The 22,233-nt window shown below is 36.4% G+C and overlaps 1 protein-coding gene and 1 long non-coding RNA gene across 31 annotated transcripts in view; one reads left to right on the top strand and one right to left on the bottom strand.

Annotated features, from left to right (window-relative positions):
• The window catches only part of NRXN1 (neurexin 1), a 706,226-nt gene that overhangs the window by 343,297 nt on the left and 340,696 nt on the right, over window positions 1-22,233 (top strand). For 19 of the 30 annotated variants that reach the window (XM_027659316.1, XM_027659314.1, XM_027659315.1 and 16 more), the window contains 2 exons: window positions 2,505-2,678; window positions 8,215-8,334. In XM_027659316.1, the coding sequence (XP_027515117.1) occupies window positions 2,505-2,678; window positions 8,215-8,334 (294 nt within the window). Of the gene's footprint in view, window positions 1-2,504; window positions 2,679-7,221; window positions 7,249-8,214; window positions 8,335-22,233 lie in introns of all 30 variants that reach the window. The other 11 variants (XM_027659276.1, XM_027659296.1, XM_027659282.1 and 8 more) reach the window with 1 other exon arrangement.
• Window positions 275-21,932, bottom strand: LOC113954667. Its single transcript, XR_003530302.1, has 3 exons — window positions 21,919-21,932; window positions 2,778-2,783; window positions 275-699 (listed from the first exon to the last, which is right to left on the bottom strand). It is a non-coding gene; the product is annotated as an uncharacterized LOC113954667 (long non-coding RNA).

The raw sequence follows: 22,233 nt of genomic DNA on the forward strand, positions 1-22,233 counted from the left end.
CAAAACAAAAAAAAAATCGAAAAAAAAAATCACTAAATTATTAGTGCAGGTGTACTAAAATTTCACCAACACAGTGAAAGTGAGAATAGTCAACTTGTGAGGCTAGAATTTTATTGTTCATAGGTCAATACATAAACATAGCATATTTACGAGAAACTGAAAATCTGAGTTGTTGACATTAGGTCAAAACTTTCTTGGTCCAAGAACTCACCTTTTATTCTGACATGTAGAGTTTGTGAAATATAAATTTCTTACTATTCAATCAATTTCACTAGTAGGGAACTTTTAGACTAAGTTATACATCCCAATTTGGAGAAAAGGTAAGCAGACTAAAGCACACACCAGTATGGTAAACTTAAGATGCTGGGGTTTCCAGCATGCCATCCCCAATTCCTTCTTTCTGTGCCAATTGTACAAGGTTCCAAGAGATGAGCACTAATCACAACCTTCATCTGCAGTACAAAAATATAGTCACCAGAAGAAAGACACAGCTAATATTGCCTTTCCGTGATTTTATAAATCTATATCAAAATAACCTAGCTATTATATCCAGTCAACATTAAAGCAAGGAATTCTCATGTTTATTCCAGAAAGAGACTGAAGTTCATAGGGGATAAATGTTGCATAGTTTTCACATTTTGTCTCCTTTACACTTTTTGGTCACCTCACCTGTCAAATCCAACACATTTCTGACAACTGCTTAAACTTTTCTTAAATTTCTGCCCAGGTTGAAGTCATTACTGCATTTAGTGCCATATATAATTTATACAGTTTTTCTTAAGATGTCACTGAAATAAAATTATGCACTCTTAACTGAAAACTGATGCATCTAAGCAGGATTTCATGAAGTAGGTTATTGTCCCCACCTGTGTATGGGATACCAGTTCAGGAATTACTTCCTTTACTATGCAGTAACAGTAAAAGAAAGAAAGTAAAAGTTGAACTGCCATCAAACTCATTAAAAAACAGATAAGACTGTTTATATATTAAAAACAATTTACTTTCCCAAAATAATGTACAATTAGAAGCAGTTCACACTATTTTAAAGACAGAGCTGGAAAGTATTTGAAGAAAAGCTATTAAGTCTGAAACGCATTGCGCTGAGACAATATGCTGAAATGCTTTAAAATTCTCACTTGGAGCAATACTGCTTTAAACCATGAATTTTTATTCAGTATGTACACTCAGTACACTGTCAAGACAGTTGTAAAGAAGAGTCTCAGTTTACTTTTTCCTGACACATCCACCACCTGCAAGCATGGTGGCCACCCGAATAAGGATGTTCAGTGTATCGGTGTAGATACCCATGCATTTTACATAATATCTTGTTGATCAGCTGGAAGGCAGGAGGACTCTGCAGAGAGACCTGGACAAGCTGGAGAGTTGGGCTGATTCCAATGGGATGAGGTTCAACAAGGCAAAGGGCGGGGTCCTGCACTTTGGCCACAACAACCCCCTGCAGCGCTACAGACTGGGCACAGAGTGGCTGGAGAGCAGCCAGGCAGAAAGGGACCTGGGAGTTTGGATTGACAGGAAGCTGAACATGAGCCAGCAGTGTGCCTAGGCGGCCAAGAAGGCCAATGGCATCCTGGCCTGTATCAGGAACAGTGTGGCCAACAGGTCCAGGGATTCTTTCCCTGTACTGGTGAGGCCACACCTGTGTCCAGTTCTGGGCCCCTCAGTTCAGGAAGGTTGTCGAGGTGCTGGAGCAGGTCCAGAGAAGAGCAACAAGGCTCTTGAAGGGACTCGAGCACAGGTCCTGTGAGGACAGGTTGAGGGAACTGGGATTATTTAGCCTGGAGAAGGGGAGGCTCAGGGGAGACCTCATCACTCTCTACAATACCCTGAAAGGAGGTTGTAGCCAGGTGGAGGTTGGTCTCTTCTCCCAGACAACCAGTAGTAGGACAAGAGGGTATTGTTTTAAGTTCTGCCAGGGGAGGTTTAGGTTGGGTATTAGGAAGAAATTTTTTACAGAGAGAGTAATCAGACATTGGAATGGTCTGCCCAGGGAGGTGGTGCATTCTCTGCCCCTGGAGTTTTTTAAGATAAGACTGGATGTGGCACTTAGTGCCGTGGTCTAGTAACCACGGCAATGTTGGATCAAGGGTTGGATTGATGATCTCAGAGATCTTTTCCAACCCAGTTGATTCTACGATTCTATGAATATGCTAGATATGTTTCCAGATGGAAATTCTGTGATTTAATCCTCCTCTGTGAAATAGATACATGTTTCCTAAACAGGTGAGCTGGTACATAAATAACATTGCCAGGTACTTCTAAGTAATTAGTCATACAAATTTGAAGTCTACACCTGCATTTGAAAAAATATAGCCCTGCAATGTCATAGTATCATACATGTGATCAGTGTTTGTTTTCTTCTACATTTGTTCTGAAAGATTTTTTTGGATATACCTGTCACTCAGCACAAAAGGGCCAGAAGATCAAGCAGGTCAAAGGTTCTACAGGTTCTTTTCTGAATCTAATATTTATTTCCTCTTTAACAGGTGATTTGTATATTGGAGGAGTGGCCAAAGAAATGTTTAAGTCCTTGCCAAAACTGGTGCATGCAAAGGAGGGATTCCAAGGCTGTCTTGCATCAGTTGACTTGAATGGACGGCTCCCTGATCTGATCTCAGATGCTCTTTTCTGCAATGGGCAGATAGAAAGAGGATGTGAAGGTATTAAATATACTATTTTTTTATATATATATCATAGTGAAAGTATTGTGCGAATCCTGGAGTGTTTTGTTGATATGTATACTGCATACATCAAGAGACTATATTCTACCTGCTTCTAATTGAACTTGCTTGACCCTGCCTTTCTTTAGTATTATGGAGACAAGCGTGTGCCTGCCCTACAGCACAGAGATTGATCTGAGAATATGAGTTAAATGCATAATGTTTAATGTAGTTTCATACTTCTCCAGTGTCAAGATATTTTGCATGTATTTTGTTTACTTCTGATGTATTTTAATTAATGATAGAAACAATACCAATTAGCTTCAATGAAGTTCTTTATATCTTCATAACACTTAGGCATTAGCTAATACTGAGATGTTAGCTAACTGATTCCATTTTTAGAGCAGACATTTTGAGTTGATTAATTGAAGGCTAATTTATGAAGCCGTTTAAGACCAATCTTCTATATTCTCTATTTTTACTCCCCCTGAAATTAGTATTGTCATGAACCTTTCTATCTGAAATCAGCAACAGACAAATATGTTTTATCTCACATTTTTATAGCTTTTTTGACTCATCTAGAATATCATGGAATTTAAGTGAGGACAGAATTAGAAGAGGTGTATTTCTAATTCGGGGGTGCCAATTTCTAGCTATTTTTCCAGCTGTCTTCTGATCCCATGTTATTTTTACTATGATTTATGGCATAATTTGAATACATTTTCTGTCACTCTATATCTACTTTATTCACGTAATTCTGAATTTTGTGTCTATGTTCAGTTTTATGTGTTCTCCCTTCTCTTAAGTACCATTCTTCTCTTGACATAAAAATGTGTAAATGACATTGTAAAATTAATTTTAAGTTGGAATCTTGATTATTTTGATATAAAGTTTGTTAAGTTTGAAAATTAACATTGTGAAAAATCCAAGCAGAGCTCAAGGGGTTTCCTCAAGCTTCATGAGATAAAGCATTCTGGTGGATAAACTCTGTCTCCTCTTTTGTTGTGCCTATAGTACATTTGTGAAGGTGGAATTTTTTTGTTCTTTACCTACTACCTTTAGTTACCAGTATAAGTTCTATTGTTAGCACATAGAAACAGACACTAAACCTACAGAAAAAATAAGATGTGAATTTTACATATTTCTATCAGGAGTGCAAAAATATGTATAAATTAGTTTGCCTCTGAGTGTAGAAAATTAGATTCTGCTTTCTGATGGGTGTTAGCAAGTTCCATACCTGCACCATCCCTTCAGAGAGTCAAAGTATGCCTTAATTCCATTATGCACTTCATAGCTTCTTTTGAAATTATGTCATTTCCTAAATGAATTTTATGTACTTCAAAGAAATATAGCTAGCTGCAGGCCTAGTGTGAGAGTTCACCTTTTAAACCAGTGGCACAACTCATCTATCAGTGAATTTAATAAAGCTACCAACAATTTAATAAAGGCCATACAACTATTGTCCGTTTAGATAGAGAGTCAATGTTTTCCCAACATCAAAATCATCTGACAGAACAAACTGGTCAAACCAGATGTGCTGCCTGGCTCCCAGAGAACTGCCTCATCAAAAGAAATCTGCCCATAGAAGGAAATCTTTAACAGCATGGAATGATATATTCCCTTCCAACCTATCTGCTTAACCTTGCAAGTTAACTCTTCCATCTCACTTGTTTACTTCAAGTCTTTGTGTCTGACCCATCTACCTGTCTTTTGTTTGCAGACCATGAATCAGATGTACAAAAAAGTGTTCTGTCACCTAAAATATGATTTAAGTCACATGTGAGTTTAGCTGCCTCCTAGAAAACTGTTGTACGCCTCAAGCTCACACCTCTGCTGCTGTGTGCAGCCAGGACTGTCTCCATCTTTACAAAACTTTGCATCAATCTCACACTACAATGGAATGTGTAAGCTCTGAAATTCCCTAAGACATCAAGTCCAAAGAGCTCAGGACACAGCAGCAGAAGTAATTTCAAAAGTGTTGGTCACCACCACTCTCAGTCCAAAAGACAGCTGGTGTATGTCCTTTGTTAAGACATCAGGCTGCTGGAAAATCTGGCCTGAGAAGTGAGGCACTTGTATTTGGTGTTTTTCAGGTTTATGAGATTGAATTCCCCAACTTTCTAGTACATATTAAAAGAAAAAGTAGTAGTAAAAAAAAATGAAAGCTCTGTTTCTCTCTTCTATCAAACTGTGAAGCCATAATGCACTGCTAATTAATTTTCTCCACTAGAGAAAATATTTATATTTCTCAATAACTTTACTGTCATAAGTGCATGAAACATTTTTTTGAAAACCCAGTCACAGGATTGGTGTGGCAAATTGTAAGGCTTGCGTTTTGAAGCTTCAACCACAGCCAGATACATATCTCTGTTCTCTATCATTAAACATTGGACATAATTTACACTTGGTTGAATCCACCTTGTTGACAAATTTTCTATGACTAGAAGAGATAGAAACTAACAGCTAGAAACATAAATATGCTAACTAGCTCTTGGAATTGTTAATGGCAGACCCCAGAGCCAGGTCATGTCAACACTGTTTTTCTCTAGTCAAATCTGCTGTACTTTCTTTACTCACTTTAAATAAAGCAGAATTATAGAAATTACAGCATGATGCAAACATAGTTTTTATATATTTAGAAGAAAAATGCACTGTGTGCCTGCATGTGCATACAAGCTATATGAAAAGTTTTACAATATTAGCATCCATAAAGATTTTGGTGGTAAGATAAGGAAGTTTTTTGCAATATATATTGCAAAAAAACCCAAAACAATGTATATGCTACTTTAAAATGCTCTTTGTGTTACATATTGCATTAAGCCCTCACACAGGACAAACATAAATGAGAGACGAAATCCAGTCAATTAAAAAGTCTGCAGTGAAGACTGAATAATTTAAAATATTTAAATTGAATATGAATACAAGGATGAGTGCTAGAAAAGAGTATATTACAGTACTTTTACTAAATAGCTTAGTTTTGCAATATATATAGGAAAATATGGGCCCCTTATGGTAAATATTGTAGTACTTACCAACATTAAGCAGTCCTCTTCTGTTCTTTAGAAAAAAAAAAAAAATCCTACTTTTATTTAAAGAAATACTTATATGTAAGCTAGTCTTGATGGCAATCTTTTAATAATGGCTGATATAGATATATAAAAAAGTGCTAAGAATCAATTCAATAAAAAGCAAAATACCTTGTTTTGTAACAAGATTGTATCTGTATTTTTTCTAAATATGTTTGTTTTGACATATACTTCTTAATGTGCCTACAGGGTCCTGCAGTTTATGTACTTTTAAGTCCTTGTGACTTTTGCTCTACTTTTGCAAAAGATGAGGAAATTCAACATTGCATAACAAAGTGTAAATAAATCCATGAATATATAACATTTAAACACCTACAGATATTTTCACTTCAGCTTTGTAAAGTTTCTGAGTAGCAGAATCTGGTGAGAAAAAAATGTGTCTTGTCAGCTATGGGATTCTGTCATTATAATCCCTAGCTCAGGAAAGGGTGATGTAATGCCCAAATGTTTAAACTTCTGGGCTCAAAACTCCAAAGAAAGGGAAATCACTATCTAATGTCTGCCTACTGCAGTAAGTCAGCTATTGTTATTATTATAACAGGAGAAAATAGAGCAGTTAATAGCTTTGCCAAAAAATGCAGTGTACTCTGCCCTTGTTCTCAATCACTCTGGTGGCTGTTCAGGCCCTGGTTCAGGGATGTGCTTGAGCAGTGCCTCATTTAAAGGAAGAGGCCATTGAGCTGACTTAAATCATATTGATGTGGATTTTTCGAAAATACTGGCAAATCAAAGTCCCACAACGAGCTATTTGAAGAAGCTCTAATGTAAAAGAAGGGTTATGTGGATTTCTCTACAGTGTGATTTTTTAATATATTTATATAATCTTTGGACCAGTTTTGCCCTATCATCAATGACTGGCAGTGGGAGTTTCAAATGGATATTGATGTGTCTCCTCCAAAACAATTTAGGACAATTTTATAATCCCAGAACCAAATTTTTCCTTGTAGTGTCAAGAGTTAGTGTGAAATGTGTGTGTGAGCTCATTGTAAACTGTGGTTCATAGTCTGTGTTTCAGTCTTCATTCATCCATCACAAAGAAAGGGGCTAGAGAAAAGACAGACCACAGTGGATGATGGTGCTAATTAGTCTTGAATTCAGTGTATCTGAACATGACAAATGGCTAGTCAGGATTCAGCCATGCATTTACTCTGTTAATGCATTCATATCTATCCAAGGAGTAAAAAAAAGCCCACTTTTAATTTTCCTTCATTACATGTCATCAGCTCAATTAACCATTATATTTCTAGTAAGATACTGGCAAATTACTGCTTTCTTATTTTGGCTTGCCTGAAGATTTATGGCTATTAGCATTAATTTGTTTGCATTATATGGCATTTCTTTCTCTCTTTAACAGCAGCATGCACTTTACTCTGAATGTTTTTTTTCTGTGTTTGCTGCCATTTCAATATTGCTTACTAACATTTACTATATTTTGCTTTTTTATTTTGCTGACAAAGTTGCATTGATGAAAGCTGATTTGCAAGGTAGATAGCCCTGTGTGTATTAAACAAGACTGAAACCCCCAATGCACAGTTGGATTTCTGCAATAAATGCTCTGTACATTTCAGAACTAAAGTGTGTTATTTTGTTTCAGATTTTGTCTTTCACACCTCTAAAACAATGGGCTACATGAACCTTCATTTTCCAGCATAGCTTGCATAAAGGCTTTCAGTCTTGAATATGTTTGTATAGTGATTGCTTTAGTGCTTTGATCATTCCTTTTTGAAATTTCTTTATATTTCAGTAGTCTAGTTATGATTCTCTAGAAATAGAGTAGCTTTGTTTTTCATGCGTATGTCACATTTTGGCATGCCAGTTCATTAGTAGTCTGATTTTCTGCATTTCCTCTTTAAAAAGGAACCTGCATGGGATCCCTGAAGCATGTGAATCAGTTCTTGTCAACATTCCTCCCAAAGAATCCCAAACTGCCCTTAATTTCAGACCTAAATAATTAAAAATAATTTGTGAGATTAAGATAATTGTAATAGTGTAGCTTCATTTTATTATTTTTTGAAATTTGTTTTTGTTTTTAATTTTATTATCAAGTCTTTCATATCCTGGAGTTTCAATTTCTGTGGCATCTGGCTTTGCGGTTTGAAATGTATTTACAGGAAGAAATAATGAAGTTTTTAGAAAACATTTAGCCAGTTAATGGTCTGACACGAGATTAAGAAATAACTCACAACAAAGTTAACATTCCCACTGTACCTGGAATAACTCTGCTTCCGTTTGTGCATTCTTATGTGTTTGACATAGCAATCTTACAACTAAAGCAAACCCACCTTTTTAATGTTACGTGCTGCTACAAAATCAGCAAGTTTATGTGTGTTTGACTCGGTAACTCTTTGCTCATATGATTTGAGATGTTGGCAACTAGTTAATGTGACCCCGTGAGAAATACCTTTCTTTGGAAGACAAAGTGCAAGTCCTTTTTTGTGTGTTCTCATTAGGCCCCAGCACAACGTGCCAAGAGGATTCATGTGCAAACCAGGGTGTGTGCTTACAGCAGTGGGATGGATTCAGTTGTGACTGTAGCATGACCTCCTTTAGTGGACCACTATGCAATGACCGTAAGTACATAAAAAAAATGACCCTTGAAAGCATAAAGGCAACATTTGAAGCAAGTGCCTGAAGTGGTTTATTATTGTAATATTGGATATTTAAATGAACCGGTAAACCCTGTGAAAATCTGTAAGGCTTGTGATAAGAACGAAGCTAAAATATACAGTATAAATTTTAGACAATGGGCAGTATGAAACACTGGCAGAATTTGGTTTTGTTACACTTGATTCCGAGTCTAATATACTGATGGTTACCTGTTTGATATAGTCCCTTTCCTGCATAAATATTACGAACGGGATTTTTTTTTCCTGATTGAAGAAACATTTTACATTTTGTTATCTTAAGTTATATTATCATTTTGTAGCACTATCATGGGAGCTATAATTACTGTGAAACAGTTGACAAGGATCATTATCTCTCTTTGTAGATTTCTTTAGGTGACACACTAAACATACCAATAATAAAAGCATGCTGAGTATTTTAGTTCTTTTAGATTTTATCTGAATAAAACTACACAACATACACCAACCATCTGGTCTTTCAGGAAAAGCTTAAATGTGTCAAAAATAAGAGTCCTGATTCACTAACTTCGTAATCTAGTTTTATTCCAATCTAACCTTATTGATCTAAATAGAATTATACAGAAATGATGGTGGAATAGTAATGGAAGAGCCATAATGTTCCATGGTAAATGGTAAAAGCAAGCTACTGAGTTTTATTTTTGATTCATCACATTTGTAATATCCAAATGTTGCACATTTTTATATCTACACGAAGAGGGAATTTCCCCAAGGCTTTTGACTCAATTTGTATTTCTCACAAGGCTAGAAAATTAATTATGTGTAAAACCTAATTATTTATTCTCATGAAAGTTCCGTAGTTTGAAAGCTGTGGAAAGAACAAAAAGGACTTACCTCAGTCTGTTTCTCTGCAGTTGCTCTCATGGTAGAAATGGTATCAAAAACTTTCAATAATTTGAGCAAAGCTTTGGATTTACTTTGTGTATATGAGTTTGCAGTTCCAATCAGTATGTGTGATTAGTCATATTGCTAAACATATATTTTTAAAGGTTTCAGTCACCTAGGGGCTACAGGAGAAAATTTTGCTTTTAAGTTCTTATTTCTGTTTTTCTGTGATCTTTGAGTTGTTTCAAAAATAACTAAAAGCTATGCATAAGAAGTTACATATATAACATCTAACAAAGGAAAACCTTTGTTTATAAATGTTTTAGCAGTAATTGATGTCTGGACCTGGAGTATTCAAGTGACAGCTAATCCGTGAATTTTGCTAATCAATGAACTTACATAAGAAAGATATTTACCAATCTGTGAAGGCTTATTCATATGGTAACATTATAGACTGCCTTGCACACAATTGAGATATTTCACAATATACTACTTCTGATGATGGAAAAGGAGTACCCTTACTTTAGTAAATGGCTGCTAAAAATACTTTTTTTCCAGATAAATCTTTTTAAAAGCATTTTTTGTCATGAACATGAAATATATATTTACCTTGATATGGATATTTTGTAATAGAATGCAGAGTCTGGTTTCTGCTTTATCTTGACTCCTTAGATTAGTTCAGATACTGAAAAATCTGCAGAGCAAATCTAACAAGAGGGGTTTTTCATAATGGTATATATGCCATAAAGGAGGAAAAATTATGTTGTAACCTCAACGTCATCTAGACGCTCCAAGATTGCTCTCTGCTGTGTCTGGGAAGAGCATAATGGGAAGAGAAACGATGAAATGTTACTACAGTTTTTGATAACTTGCGCAGGCTGCACACTACGGGGTAAACTTTGCAGCACTGAAGTAAAACAAATTCCCTTCCTGTGAAGAAAGATTATCTCAGCGACAGGTCTGGAATAGCACCTGCTTGTTGCTGAAAATGCATTCCCTTCAGGAAGGATGTAGGCACGTTCCCGAGCGGTGTGTGTGAGCGCGTTTCCACTGCAGATTGTGCGTGGAGCGACGCTGGTTGAGAGAAGCTGAAATCTAACCCAGTATTGCTATGCAGGCAGGACCTTGGCTTATTTTACATGTAAATATACTGGTTTAGGTAAAACTGAGTATTCTGGACATCAGAATCTCATAGAGGTTTTTAGTTCTCAAACCCCAACAATTGACCACTTAAAAATAAGTGTCAGTGATAATACCAGAAACAGTTAGAAGTACTTGTTTTATGGAGATTTACATTCCTCCAGTATTGGATGTCCATGTCTTGGTGTTTGCAGAGAGGTGCTGGAGTGTGGCCTTGGTGACGAGAGGACAGGACATGCTGGGTATGGCCTGCTCCACCAGACTCATCACAAGGCACAGCTGAGTCCCTCAAGCCAAGCTGGTGACAGCTCTATGAAAATGCACTCAGAAAGTATGCTACTCGTGCCAAAATGCTGGATAGATAAAGGGTGAAGGAACAAAATGAGTGAGAAATAGCAGAGAGAACATCAATGTCAGAGCAGAGGGAGTGGGTGTGCACCTGGGTGGTTGTTTTGCCCTCAGCCACAGTTTTACCCACCACACCTCAGCGCTGTTTTGTTCCACCAGTTCTTAGGGGATATATTTGAGCAGAAATTTCAGCAGCAAAGGGGCCAAGGTGAGAGGGGACATGTGGAGAGTGCCTAGTCTAACCCCTCTGTTCAGAGTCAGATAGTACAGGTTGTCTGGGTCACTCTCTCCAAGCATGAAGACTCCACAACCACTTTGGGTAACGTGTGCCAGTGCTCATTCACCCTCACAATACAAACATTTTCCTTAAGTTTAAATAAGATTTCACATATTTCAGTTTGTGCCTGTTGCCTCTTGTTTTCTCTCTGGGCACCAACCACTGAGAAAAATCTGTCTGCCTTCTTTACCTCCCATGCATCAGGTATTTTAAAACATTGAATGATCCCCGCTGAGCCTTCCCTTCTGGCTGAACAGTCCCTGGTCTCTCAGACTCTCTTCATATGAGAGAGCCCTTAATTTCCTTTGGGGCTCTTTGCTGGACTTATCCCTGCATGCTCATGCACTGGGGATCACAGCACTAGGAGATAGTTCTCCAGCTGCGCCTCAGCAGTGCTGAGTAGAGGGGAAAGATCATATCTCTCAACGTTTCTGCAACATTTTACCCAACGCAACCAATGAAGCTGTTGGCCTTTTTTGCCACAAGAGCACATTGCTGACTCATGTGCAACTTGTTGACTACCAGGATACCCAGATCCTTCTCTGCAAGACTGCTTTCCAGCTGGTCAGGCCCCAGCTTGTCGTGATGTGTGGGTTTATTCCTCCCCAGGTGCAGGATTTGGCATTTTTTATGAGGTTCTTATCAGTCCACTCCTCCAGCTTGTCAGCATCCATTTGAATGGCAGCACACACATCTGGTCTATCAACCACTCCTCCCAGCTTTGTATCATCTGCAATTTGCATAAATTTATGTGCACAAATTACCTTGCTGCATTTGAGCTGATACTTTCAATGTGTTTCCCATAGTAACCTCAGTGCACAAAGATCTGACATACATCGGTCCTAGGCTTTATAATGCAAATGTTTCACATGTGTCATTCTTGTCTTTAATTTCCAAAACAGAAAGTGTGGAGGAAATAATGAAAAAAATAGTTTCTTGAAAAGTGTTATAATACATTCTACTAACACATTGTGGAAGAAGTTTCTTTAATCTTTCTGATAGCAGCAAATTATTACTCCTGTGCTGTTCAGTGTATTACTGCAGGTGAAAATGTGCACAAGCCTAAAATGAAGATTTTTTTTAAAATTCTCTCATAATAAGTGCCATGTGAGGCAGATTGTTTTCTTTCCCAATCCAAGAGTGTTCTCTGTTTGTCTGCTTGGGAGAAGAGAAATTTCAGAAATGTACTCCTATGAAAAAGGACCTGGGCCTTACACTGGGCTAAATGTAAGGCTATAGTTTTGCAATTGTCGTCAGGAACACCATCACAGAAATTTTATTTAGCTGCAAATCTCAGTAGTCCACTCCAGTAAGTATGGAATGCCTGCAGACTATAAGCCATGGTGGCAAAGGTGGGAACTTTCTGCGTGCTGCAATTTCCTATTTGCAAGAAGATAAACAAGGCAGGAGAATTTTTGACCCCAAGATGCTATACAGTTTATTATTTTGTCTTTTGATAGGATATGACACTTGGAGATTCAGGGCACCAGTGGTCTTCAGATGTGATAGACAGAAGTGTTACACTGATAAGTGTAAAGCAGACCAGTAGCAGTTGTTTCTAAAAACTGTACTAAAAGGACAGTTAATGGCTGTTCTCACAAATGGATGGATGGATGCATGCACCTCCTCTGAGAAAACACATCATGAACATAGTAACTGTATCTAACAGCAGGTTATGTAGTAAAAGCTATCCTCCCAGGGAATTCAGCTTTTTTTATAAGAGTAGGGTTGAAAATTACTCTGGCACAGCAAAAAAAAAATCTATAAGAGATTATCTGTTTTTTATAAGTTTACATCTGTTTTTACTCGGGCAGTCTTTAAGTACAGCCATATTAGTGAATGTAATGGCACGTTTGTGGAAACAAATACTGCTATTATGGCATAGAAAATAGCAGACATAATAACACTGTCACATTACGTTAGTATAGAAATGTTCAGTGCCAAATTACAGGGCAGCTTCAATACTGTCTGTTACCATAAGGGAATAATGTATTGGCGTTGTACTTGTGATGGTATAACTAACACTGTGTCAACACTTCCATTAAAATCCATTTCTGAAGGGTTAGAACTTCACCACGCAGTCTCTCCTGACTAGGAATTCAACATTCTTAATCACTGTGAGTAACAAAACTTTTTTTAAAAATCCTTCTGTTTTATTTTTACTCTTTACAAGGAAAAATCAGAAGCCCTAATTTAATGGAGAGCTGTGTCAATATTGCAAGATGGGTTCACGTAAAACATGTTTGATTTTCTTGATATTTGGTTGTGTTATAGAGATATTGCCTTTCAGCTAAGACTATACCTGTCCTTGCCAGATTTAACTCCAAGTGACTGTTGGTTTTCTTAACCCCCTTCCTGCATCAGGGGCTGAAGTATGTATGTTTCCAGAAAATCAAATCCTAATTATTTCATGTTGAACACACTGAACAGTGGATAATTTGGGCTGTTGATGAGGATAGTAGAATCAAGACATGGTAAAAATACACTAATGTTTATGAGAGATTTGGATATTAGAGTATTTGAGATAATAAAAATTACAGAAGGAACTGAATGATTCTCTCTTCAATGTAGTGTTTGGAGAGAGCGTTAAGTAATATTGATGTTATACTTTAAATCACAAAACTCTTAAATATTGAGTCAGCATGCAACAATGAGTGGTTTTATAAATACCAGCCACCTTCACTGCAGAACTCTGATCAAAGCAGGCACATAGTCACATTTAATGAGACGAGTCTTATACTTTGTGAACATGTAATTAACGAGTATGTAACAATCCAGATTGCAAGGTGGGTAATTCAATATTGCACACAAGTGTAGCTATATCTTTCCTTAGGCTTTAATGTTGTGTATGCACACGCTATATTTATAATGTATAAAATATAGGAGTATTTGTTATTTTCTGTTATCCACGCCACTGACTTTTTACAGTTTTCTGAGCTATCATATGGTGTTGAGTATTGAGTAGTCATACTCCTCTCACAATGTCTTCCTTCTCCTGGAATGCAAATCCAAGGGTGATATTCATTCTCTTTGCATTATCAGTCCAGTATTACACAAATGATGGATTTAAATAGATTTCCTTCACATTTATAATTGATTTAGCTGTTATGGATACTGCATCTTTTGGACCTTTTTCACATCAAGAGTGTAAGATCAGTCTTAATGCTATTTTTGTGAGCAGGATAAATACCTAATAAAGAAGTTTAATTAATCCAGTGACTGAAAGCTGAACTAACCACAATATCCACTCTCAGTAGTACTTTCCAAAATACTATTACATATTCCTGGCTAAGACTTTGTAGTTGCTAGATACCAATAAACATATAACCTGCTATTAAGAAAAGGGATAGAAAATTCCTCAAGAGGACTTTAAAACACATTTTATTTTCATCTCCAGTAGCTGAGAATTAAAAAAATCTGTCCCTGATAACATACCAGTCTAAATACTTCATACGATTACTTTGCCACAGAGGCTCACTTTACACAGGAGAAATAAAGATAGCTGCACATAAAATTACAATGCCTGGCAAAATGGTGGAGTGAACTAATTGAAGAAATCTCAATTTGTTCAGCTCATCTGATATCTCTCTGTAATGAACATCTGGAATTTCTGGTGACAAATATCAGATTTGCCTAATTTGTGTAATCTTCAAAAGAAGTAGGACTTTACACACACAATCTTGAAAAATAAAGAAAAGTTGAGGTGTGTAGAAGAATTAGAAAAACTGTAAAAAGAGCAAGGAAAGTGTTGCAAGTGAGCCATGGCTGTGGACCAAGATGACTTTTTTTGTTGTTTTTATTAGAAATCTAATCAGGATAGACTGCACCTTGAACTGTCAGGCTCCTGTGATGTTATATGGCAGCACATGGTGTGTCAGCAAGAACTATGGAGCTTGATGCATGGATGATATTTTTTCAAGGTTTTATTGTCCCAGCTCTGTTAGGCTTTTTCTGCTCTATTTTATGTGCATTGTGCAGTATGTAAATTTTGGCTTTTCACTAAGATATATCGGTCTATTAATCATGTAAATGAACAGGCATGGTTTTCTTAACAGTTTGAAAACAAGTTTAAGAATTTTTTTCATATCTACATACAAATTCTGGAGTAGTCAGTTAGATGAGCTATCCATACCTAATATAGTTGAGGAATTTTCATTTTCTTAAATACATTGCAAACTAGCCCTTTAAAAAATCAAAATAATAGAAAGGTTTTTGGCAGTTATTGTAGAAGCTCTTACATGTGAGAAGAAAAGTTTTAAGTGGGATACTTGATACAGAAAAGCCAAAAAGGAACTTTCAAGGTAACCAAAATACAATGATGTAATGCTTGTAGCTGAGACAGAAGCAAATATGCGACATTTCTGGCCTACTCCGAGTTATTTTCTATTTCACAATATTAAAAAAGGAACGTAGTGTCAGAAAATTGCAAGCTTCCCTCTGCCTCTGGAGGAATCAAGGGAGTAATTAAATTGGATTTTGGTATGTCAATAATATCTTTCTCTTATTAATGGCATAATAATTTTGTAAATCAAATTCTAGAAGTGTTTCCAGTGTCATAAAGGTGAAAATGATTAAGGGTTAATTAAATATATTCTCATGGAACTAAAATTGTTCAGTTGGGTATCGTTAGATTCCTTTCTCTAGAAATTTCACTTATTACAATTTAATGGCATATTATGTACAGTTCAGACCTGAAATTTGTGTAGTCAAAAGCTATTGACAGTAATAAGCATACTGGATGAGTGCTGTCACTATTCTTTCTCACAGATTTCCCTGAATGTCCCAACAATATCATATATTAAAATCAATTTTAGGTAGCTGAACTAGATTAATCATTATACACAACACAGCTGGAATAGAAATATTAACTATATAATGGTGTCAGTCATTCATCTCCAACAAGCACCAAAAAAAAAAGGCAATGAGTGCCAGCTTTTTTAATAGGTGACAGCTACAAGGGTCACAAATGGTAAGAAAGAAGAAGAAAAGCTTTCCCAAGCACTGTCTTCTATAATCTATTGTATGAGAATAGCTCAAAGTGTATATGAGAGTCTGGTAATGTATATCTATTTTATGTGTAAGATATTTAAGTTCAATGGCACAATGGTGCTTCAGAAAGATAAAATTATTCAGTTTTTCTGTAGTCTGTACAGCTGGACTGGGGTTACTAAGGCAACCTGTTCTTCCTCAGCGTGTGTTCTGGCTTGACAGCTAGATAGGTGGGTTAGATTCACAGTAACTACATACATATGAGGAATCTGTATGCTCGTTGCAAAACGAGATTTTGTTGGTCCCTTGACACCATCTTCAGAGACTTCTGTGTGTTCATTTGTGCTAGATGCTGCAGAAGATTAAGGCAAAGAAAACCCTTCTATTAAAAGCTGAATAAAGAAAATTGTCTGAATCTGATATAGGCAAATCGAGGCGTTTCAGAGTCCAAAGTAAAGATCTGAGCAATTGCTCAGAAACTGAAAATGGAAGCATGAACTGGAGACACGGTAAGGCACAGAGAAGGATACGTTATACAGACATTTCTGCATCTTTCATGATTTTGTTCCCATGCTGCAGGGTGGACATTGGACCTATTTTGACCACTTTTGGCCTGCCACTCCACTTAACTAGCAGTTAATCTAAATGAAATATCTGTATTTTTCTTAGCACATGCATCTATAAAGATGTCTATTCTCTCAGCATCACCTGTTTAAGATCCTTCAATATTTCATTTTAACTTAGGCTTATGAATCTTGTATACTGATGTTGTGTTTGGAAATCTTTGTAGCCATTTTCTCCTTAGGTATTCTAGGATATTATGAAAGAAGGTAACAGAGTCAGTAATAACAGTACGAAAAAATACTGATGGAAGCAAATACTCCTAGGACCGAAGGAGTTTTACAAGGTTTTAGTGTCTGGTTGCTTAATGAAGACAACTGCAAAATGAAGTCCCAGCCTGGGGAAAACCACTCCATAATAAAAGCAGTCAATACCCAGGTTGGGTATTGGAAAGTTGGAACTGTAGAAAAGAGGGTGAAGAACAGCTAATGCTCATGAAGCTCTTTGGTGGTCACAAACCCAATTAAAAGGTTGTGTTAAGAATGCATGTCAATATTGTGCTAATTCTGGAGGAATGCTCATGCTGCTAAGCTTTATGCTATCACTCTTCTTAATGAAACTACACTTTGAATTGAAAACAGACATATGCAAAATCACATCATTGCACTGCAAACATCCACACACTAAAAAACACTTAAAATGCATGATATGCGATATTCGTTGTCAAAGTGCATTAATATTTACAGACACCATTTGCAAATAATCTCAAATTCTGAGTCTGCTTTACCATATAAGGTAGTCCTTCCTATAATATGTTTTGCTGCTTAAAAATTCTCTCCCTTCTAAATAGTGTAAATCTTAAGAAAACTGCTAATCAGATCAATGATCTGATATTTGGACAGGACAGATGCTTTCTAACAGCAAGCTGAAATTTGAGTTTCAAATCACCGATTGAATGACTGATTTTAATACACTGAAATCCAAAGGCACCATATATATGGTCATAGCATTTTTTGCCTTGAAATTAAACCCAGAGATTCTGAAATTACTTGAAATTCTTTCTATTCTCCTTTTTTTCCTCTTTATCCCATCTTCTGGATCACCAAAACATATTAGCTTGGCCTCAGGTTGATTATGGTCATGAATTTTCTCGTGATCCAGTAGTAAGTGTGAGCTGGCTTTCGTGTGTGGTCAAAAATTCATCAGATAGGTGAATTTCAAAGACTGATTCTATAAGTGGCAGATGGTCGTGTTAATTTGTTTAAATACATTATTTTCTGCTTATCAAAAGTAGCCTTTCCTTGTAACTTCATGACCCATAATCATAGTGGCTGTCACATATTTGAAATAGTTGTATGGTTAGCTCGTATCTCCTGTTTTGACCCTGAACCAGAGCTCTCCTGAAGAGAGTCAGAAACACCACAACCCTTCAACACATCAGGAGGAACCCAAGGGCCTCCTTATTCTTCCTCCATTATCCGTATTGTAGAAGTATATTTGTCCCTTCTTCACTGTTTCTCCTTCGAGCAGTTGTGTGCTGTACAGCGTACACACACCAGCTACCCTGTGTTTATGGGAAATGTCAGAACCCCTACACAAGTACACTTGGGGTTTGAATGAGCAGTAAATTGAATGCATTCTGGAACAGTCAGGTTTGCTATGCATGTACAAACCATCTGTATGGCTCTTTCACAAAGGGTTCAAGGCTGCTCAGAAGTATCATGCTTGCTGCGACACACAAAAACCTGATATGTACATGGGCAAATGACAAGTCTGAGATTCCTAAGGATCCAGTAGTTAAGCCAAACTGCTTGATATCTGAAAACATTGGACAAGTATGAAGAATCCTTTAACTTTAGCCAGAATCCTAAAGTCAAAGACAAGTATGTTCAAGGGGCTACTTGGACATCTACTTGGTAATCTTTGCTCTTTGACCAAGTTCTGCTTTAGCACTGAGCTTCAGTCTTTCTTGTTTTATTCAGTCTTTTTTCTTTTTTGTCTGCTAGAAGGGTGGGGACACATTTTAGTATGGGGGTTTTTGTAATCCCTGAGGGGAAGTCTTTATAGGAGGAAATATTCAAAATGATAGTATTACTGTAATTGAAAACACTACCAGAAATAAATGAAAAATGATTCCAAATTTGCTGGACCAATAGTGGCATGTCAGATCAAGTTCAGATAATTTCAGAACTCAGCAGATTAAATTTCTGTACAACTGAGGCTTGGACATTTTTGAAAATCATAATTTGGGGAATATTTTACTGAGCAAACATAATCCTATTTCCCCTGAATTTCTACCCTAAAGCTTTTATCTTTCTTGCCTCTACTTACTACCAACATGTAATACTAGTGATATTTAATTTGAACTACTTAAAGCAGCTTTACTGGGATGGCAGCCAACTTCAAAGAAAGCTTGTGTGACCCCAACAAATGCACAGGGCCGAGAGATGATATTTTCCCTGAAGATTAACCTTTTCCTGTGGATGATACTGTATGGCAGACAGCAGGGAAAAACTTGCGGATGCTGATTCATAAACCTATAATAAAAATGCAGTGTATTGTAGTTTCAGATATGTAGAAAAGGTATTTCTTGCAATTTGAGTATTTCTGCACTGTGTCGGGGTTTTTTTGATCCAATTGATCACAAGATAAAGAAGTTGTCTAAGGAATTGCTCCAACTTGTTTCTCAGTCCCATTTTCTAGGAAGAAGGAAGTCAGATTTAAGGTTGTGTAATAGTAACAATGTTGTAAAAAAATGTTGTTGAATTTAAGTGCTTCGGAAAATGTCAGTTTTGAAAGTTAAAACTGAAGTGTCTTCTCTACATTTAGACCAGGAACAGCATCTTAAGTAGAAATATAAAATTCCCCTAGCACCCTTCTAATATAACCCTACATAGAAACTTTCCCAAGAGTGAGAATTCTGTTCTTTTTTTTTTTTTTTTTTTAATTTCTGTAAACTACTGGCCCCATGTACCTTCCAAAATGGGGGTGTCAGCAGAAGTGGGGAGGGCAACAATATTTTTAAGACATGCCGTGTAATTCAGCATAACCAGCACAACTGTGGTGGCTGTGGCAGGACCAGCTGGGAGGAAATTTCAGACTTTTAAACTTCTTAGGCCAGCTCTGCATCCTAAGCCAAGATCTTGTGGAACATCTTTAGCTTGATATGTCAGAAATAATTAGTTGGGGAGAGGATGCTGGGAACTGAGAGTGATATTGCTCAGTTTGTGCAAAGTAAGTTCTTGATGTGTAAATATTAGTGGAGTTGTGTGTTACACAGTTTTTAAAACTGGAAAGAATAAGTAAGAAGATAATGTGGAATGTAGGGAATCGTAACCTTGCATACTTGAGAGTGTGGGAAGTGTTGGGAGTTGTACAGCCTTAGGTCATAAATTCTGGACAATATTGGGTAGTTTGAAGCAAAGTTCTAAGTGATCTTAAGTACTAAGCAGGTAAGACCTACCAATTTTTAGGAATAATAGAAAGTATGGGGAAGACACTCCATAAGCTATCTGTACACAATCTCTTTTTCATTTTTAGGTTTATTTAAACTGAAATATGGATTATTGAGAAGCACCTGTACACCAGCAAATACTATCCCCTCATGTAAATATTCTGAAATTAAATTTAATATGTATGTTTATGTGCATAAAAATGTGAACAGGTACAGAATTATAAAAGTGATCTCATATGAAGACAAAGTCTTCTAGACTAATATATTCTCAGACATAATTTAAATTACTTCTTCATATCACTCTTAAGTGATTCTGAATAAATTCTTTTTTCATCACTCTATTAAAATATAATTGCTTTAAAAAAAAAGAGTGTGTGTGGGAAATTTAATCATGGATCAATAACAGCATTTTGGATTTTTTTTTTCTCTGACTGATGCATATACCAGTAATCCTCTTTTCACATTAAGATGTCTTCTTAATGTGAAATTCTTAGCTGAGTTTCTGGGTTTTTTGGCAGTGTGAACAATTTGTCTATTTTTTTTCCTGCTTGAAGATGAAAAAGCTATAAATCCAAAGATGAAGTTTAATATGAGTTTGCACATTGCAGATGCCCTGTTTTCTAAGCAGTTGTGTGAAAATTCAAGCATTTCATTAGATGGACTTGTTTAACTGGGAAGAGCCTTCATCTTTGTGGGCAAGTAAAATTGATAAAAGGAGTACAGAAGAAATATGCAGCTCAGAGGTCCCTGAAGACCTTTAGGATTTAACCTTCATTTGCTTTTTAATCTTTGCATTCTTTATTATTCTGTGGAAGCATGTGGTTCAGTTTTTCAAGTTGGCAGGTGGCAGCAATCCCATAATTATATCTTGGTTCTATCCTGCCAAGGCACAAAGGAGAACCATGGTAATCCACTCCAGTGTATTTTCAGTAGTCACTGCATATTGCTTGTGCTTTTAGTATAAAATCCTATGTAAATCTCACTTCTAGTAATACAATTCTTAAAGTTATATGTATTAAAAAAATTGTTTTAACTTTTGAAGAAGGTAACATAAAATCATTATACTTCATATGCCACTCTGCCATTGAGAGCAAAAAAATTGTCTAATGATCATGAAAAATAAATGTTCCTGTCCAGGCTGCCTTTTTTTTTTTTCTATTTTTTTGCCAAGGCTTAGCTATTTAAGATATGTAAATTATTTAACCTACACTTGTCCTTAAAACATGATTTTCACCATTTATGTTCACCTTATATCAGCTTTTAAAATGAAAATATTTGCAATGATATTTATTTTTGCTGCCATCTGTGCTCCAAAACTTCTATTTATTAGTATTTATATTCCATTTAGATATAACATGATTTATCTGTTCCCTCAGTTTAGTAAACATTTAGGTAGTAATTCTGTAGTTATTTATGACTGAACTTGAGGCTATTTTCAAGCGCTTTAAGACCTTTATTATTTTTTCCTCTTGGAGTGGCATAAAAAGGCCTTAAGTCAAAATCCAGTATATCTACAGAAAGCCAGAGTAATTACCTTAAGAAGATAGAATGTAATAACGCTGTCAGACCAGGAAATCTCTCCTCTGCCCCAGCCTCCAGGACAGCAAAACAAATGAAAGAGAGTGTGGACCTGAAAAGGAGATCAAAAAGTTTTCTTCTGGCTCTGACTGTATTAACCTGGGTCATCACTGGGGTTCACAGGTACATTCCTGTTCACTACCCACAATGGTTCTTCTGCCTGCATAGGAAGAATGAGTTTGGGATTCACTGCTATTGGATGCAAGTGGAACATAAATAAATAAATAGTGTTCATCTAAGAGATTGTGGTATTGCATACAGAAAGTGATGTCTGCTATGTAGGCTATTGTGCTATCCAGCAGATTGAAGAGGGTAACTTTTCAAGGAAAATGTGTCCAACATGTAGAGGATATGTCAGCATTAACATAACAATGAGCAACTTTGTCCACTTCACACTAGCAGCAGTGTTTCATACCTCTTTGTGAAAAACATCAAGTATATGATGACATTTGAGATCTGAGTTTATGGATGACAGATACATTCCAAAAAGGTGATAATGACAAAATAATTATTCATCTTCAATGCCTATTTTTATGTGCACTTTTTCCTGAAAGGTTTTGTAGCATCCCAAATGAATATGTTTCTGTAGCATGCTGCCCGTTCATATTAATGTTTGAGAGAGATATCAATGAATTTATTCATGAGAACATATGTG

This window comes from Corapipo altera, unplaced genomic scaffold, assembly GCF_003945725.1.
Source record: "Corapipo altera isolate COAL_440 unplaced genomic scaffold, ASM394572v1 48, whole genome shotgun sequence".
In the NCBI taxonomy this organism is placed as follows: Eukaryota; Metazoa; Chordata; class Aves; order Passeriformes; family Pipridae; genus Corapipo; species Corapipo altera.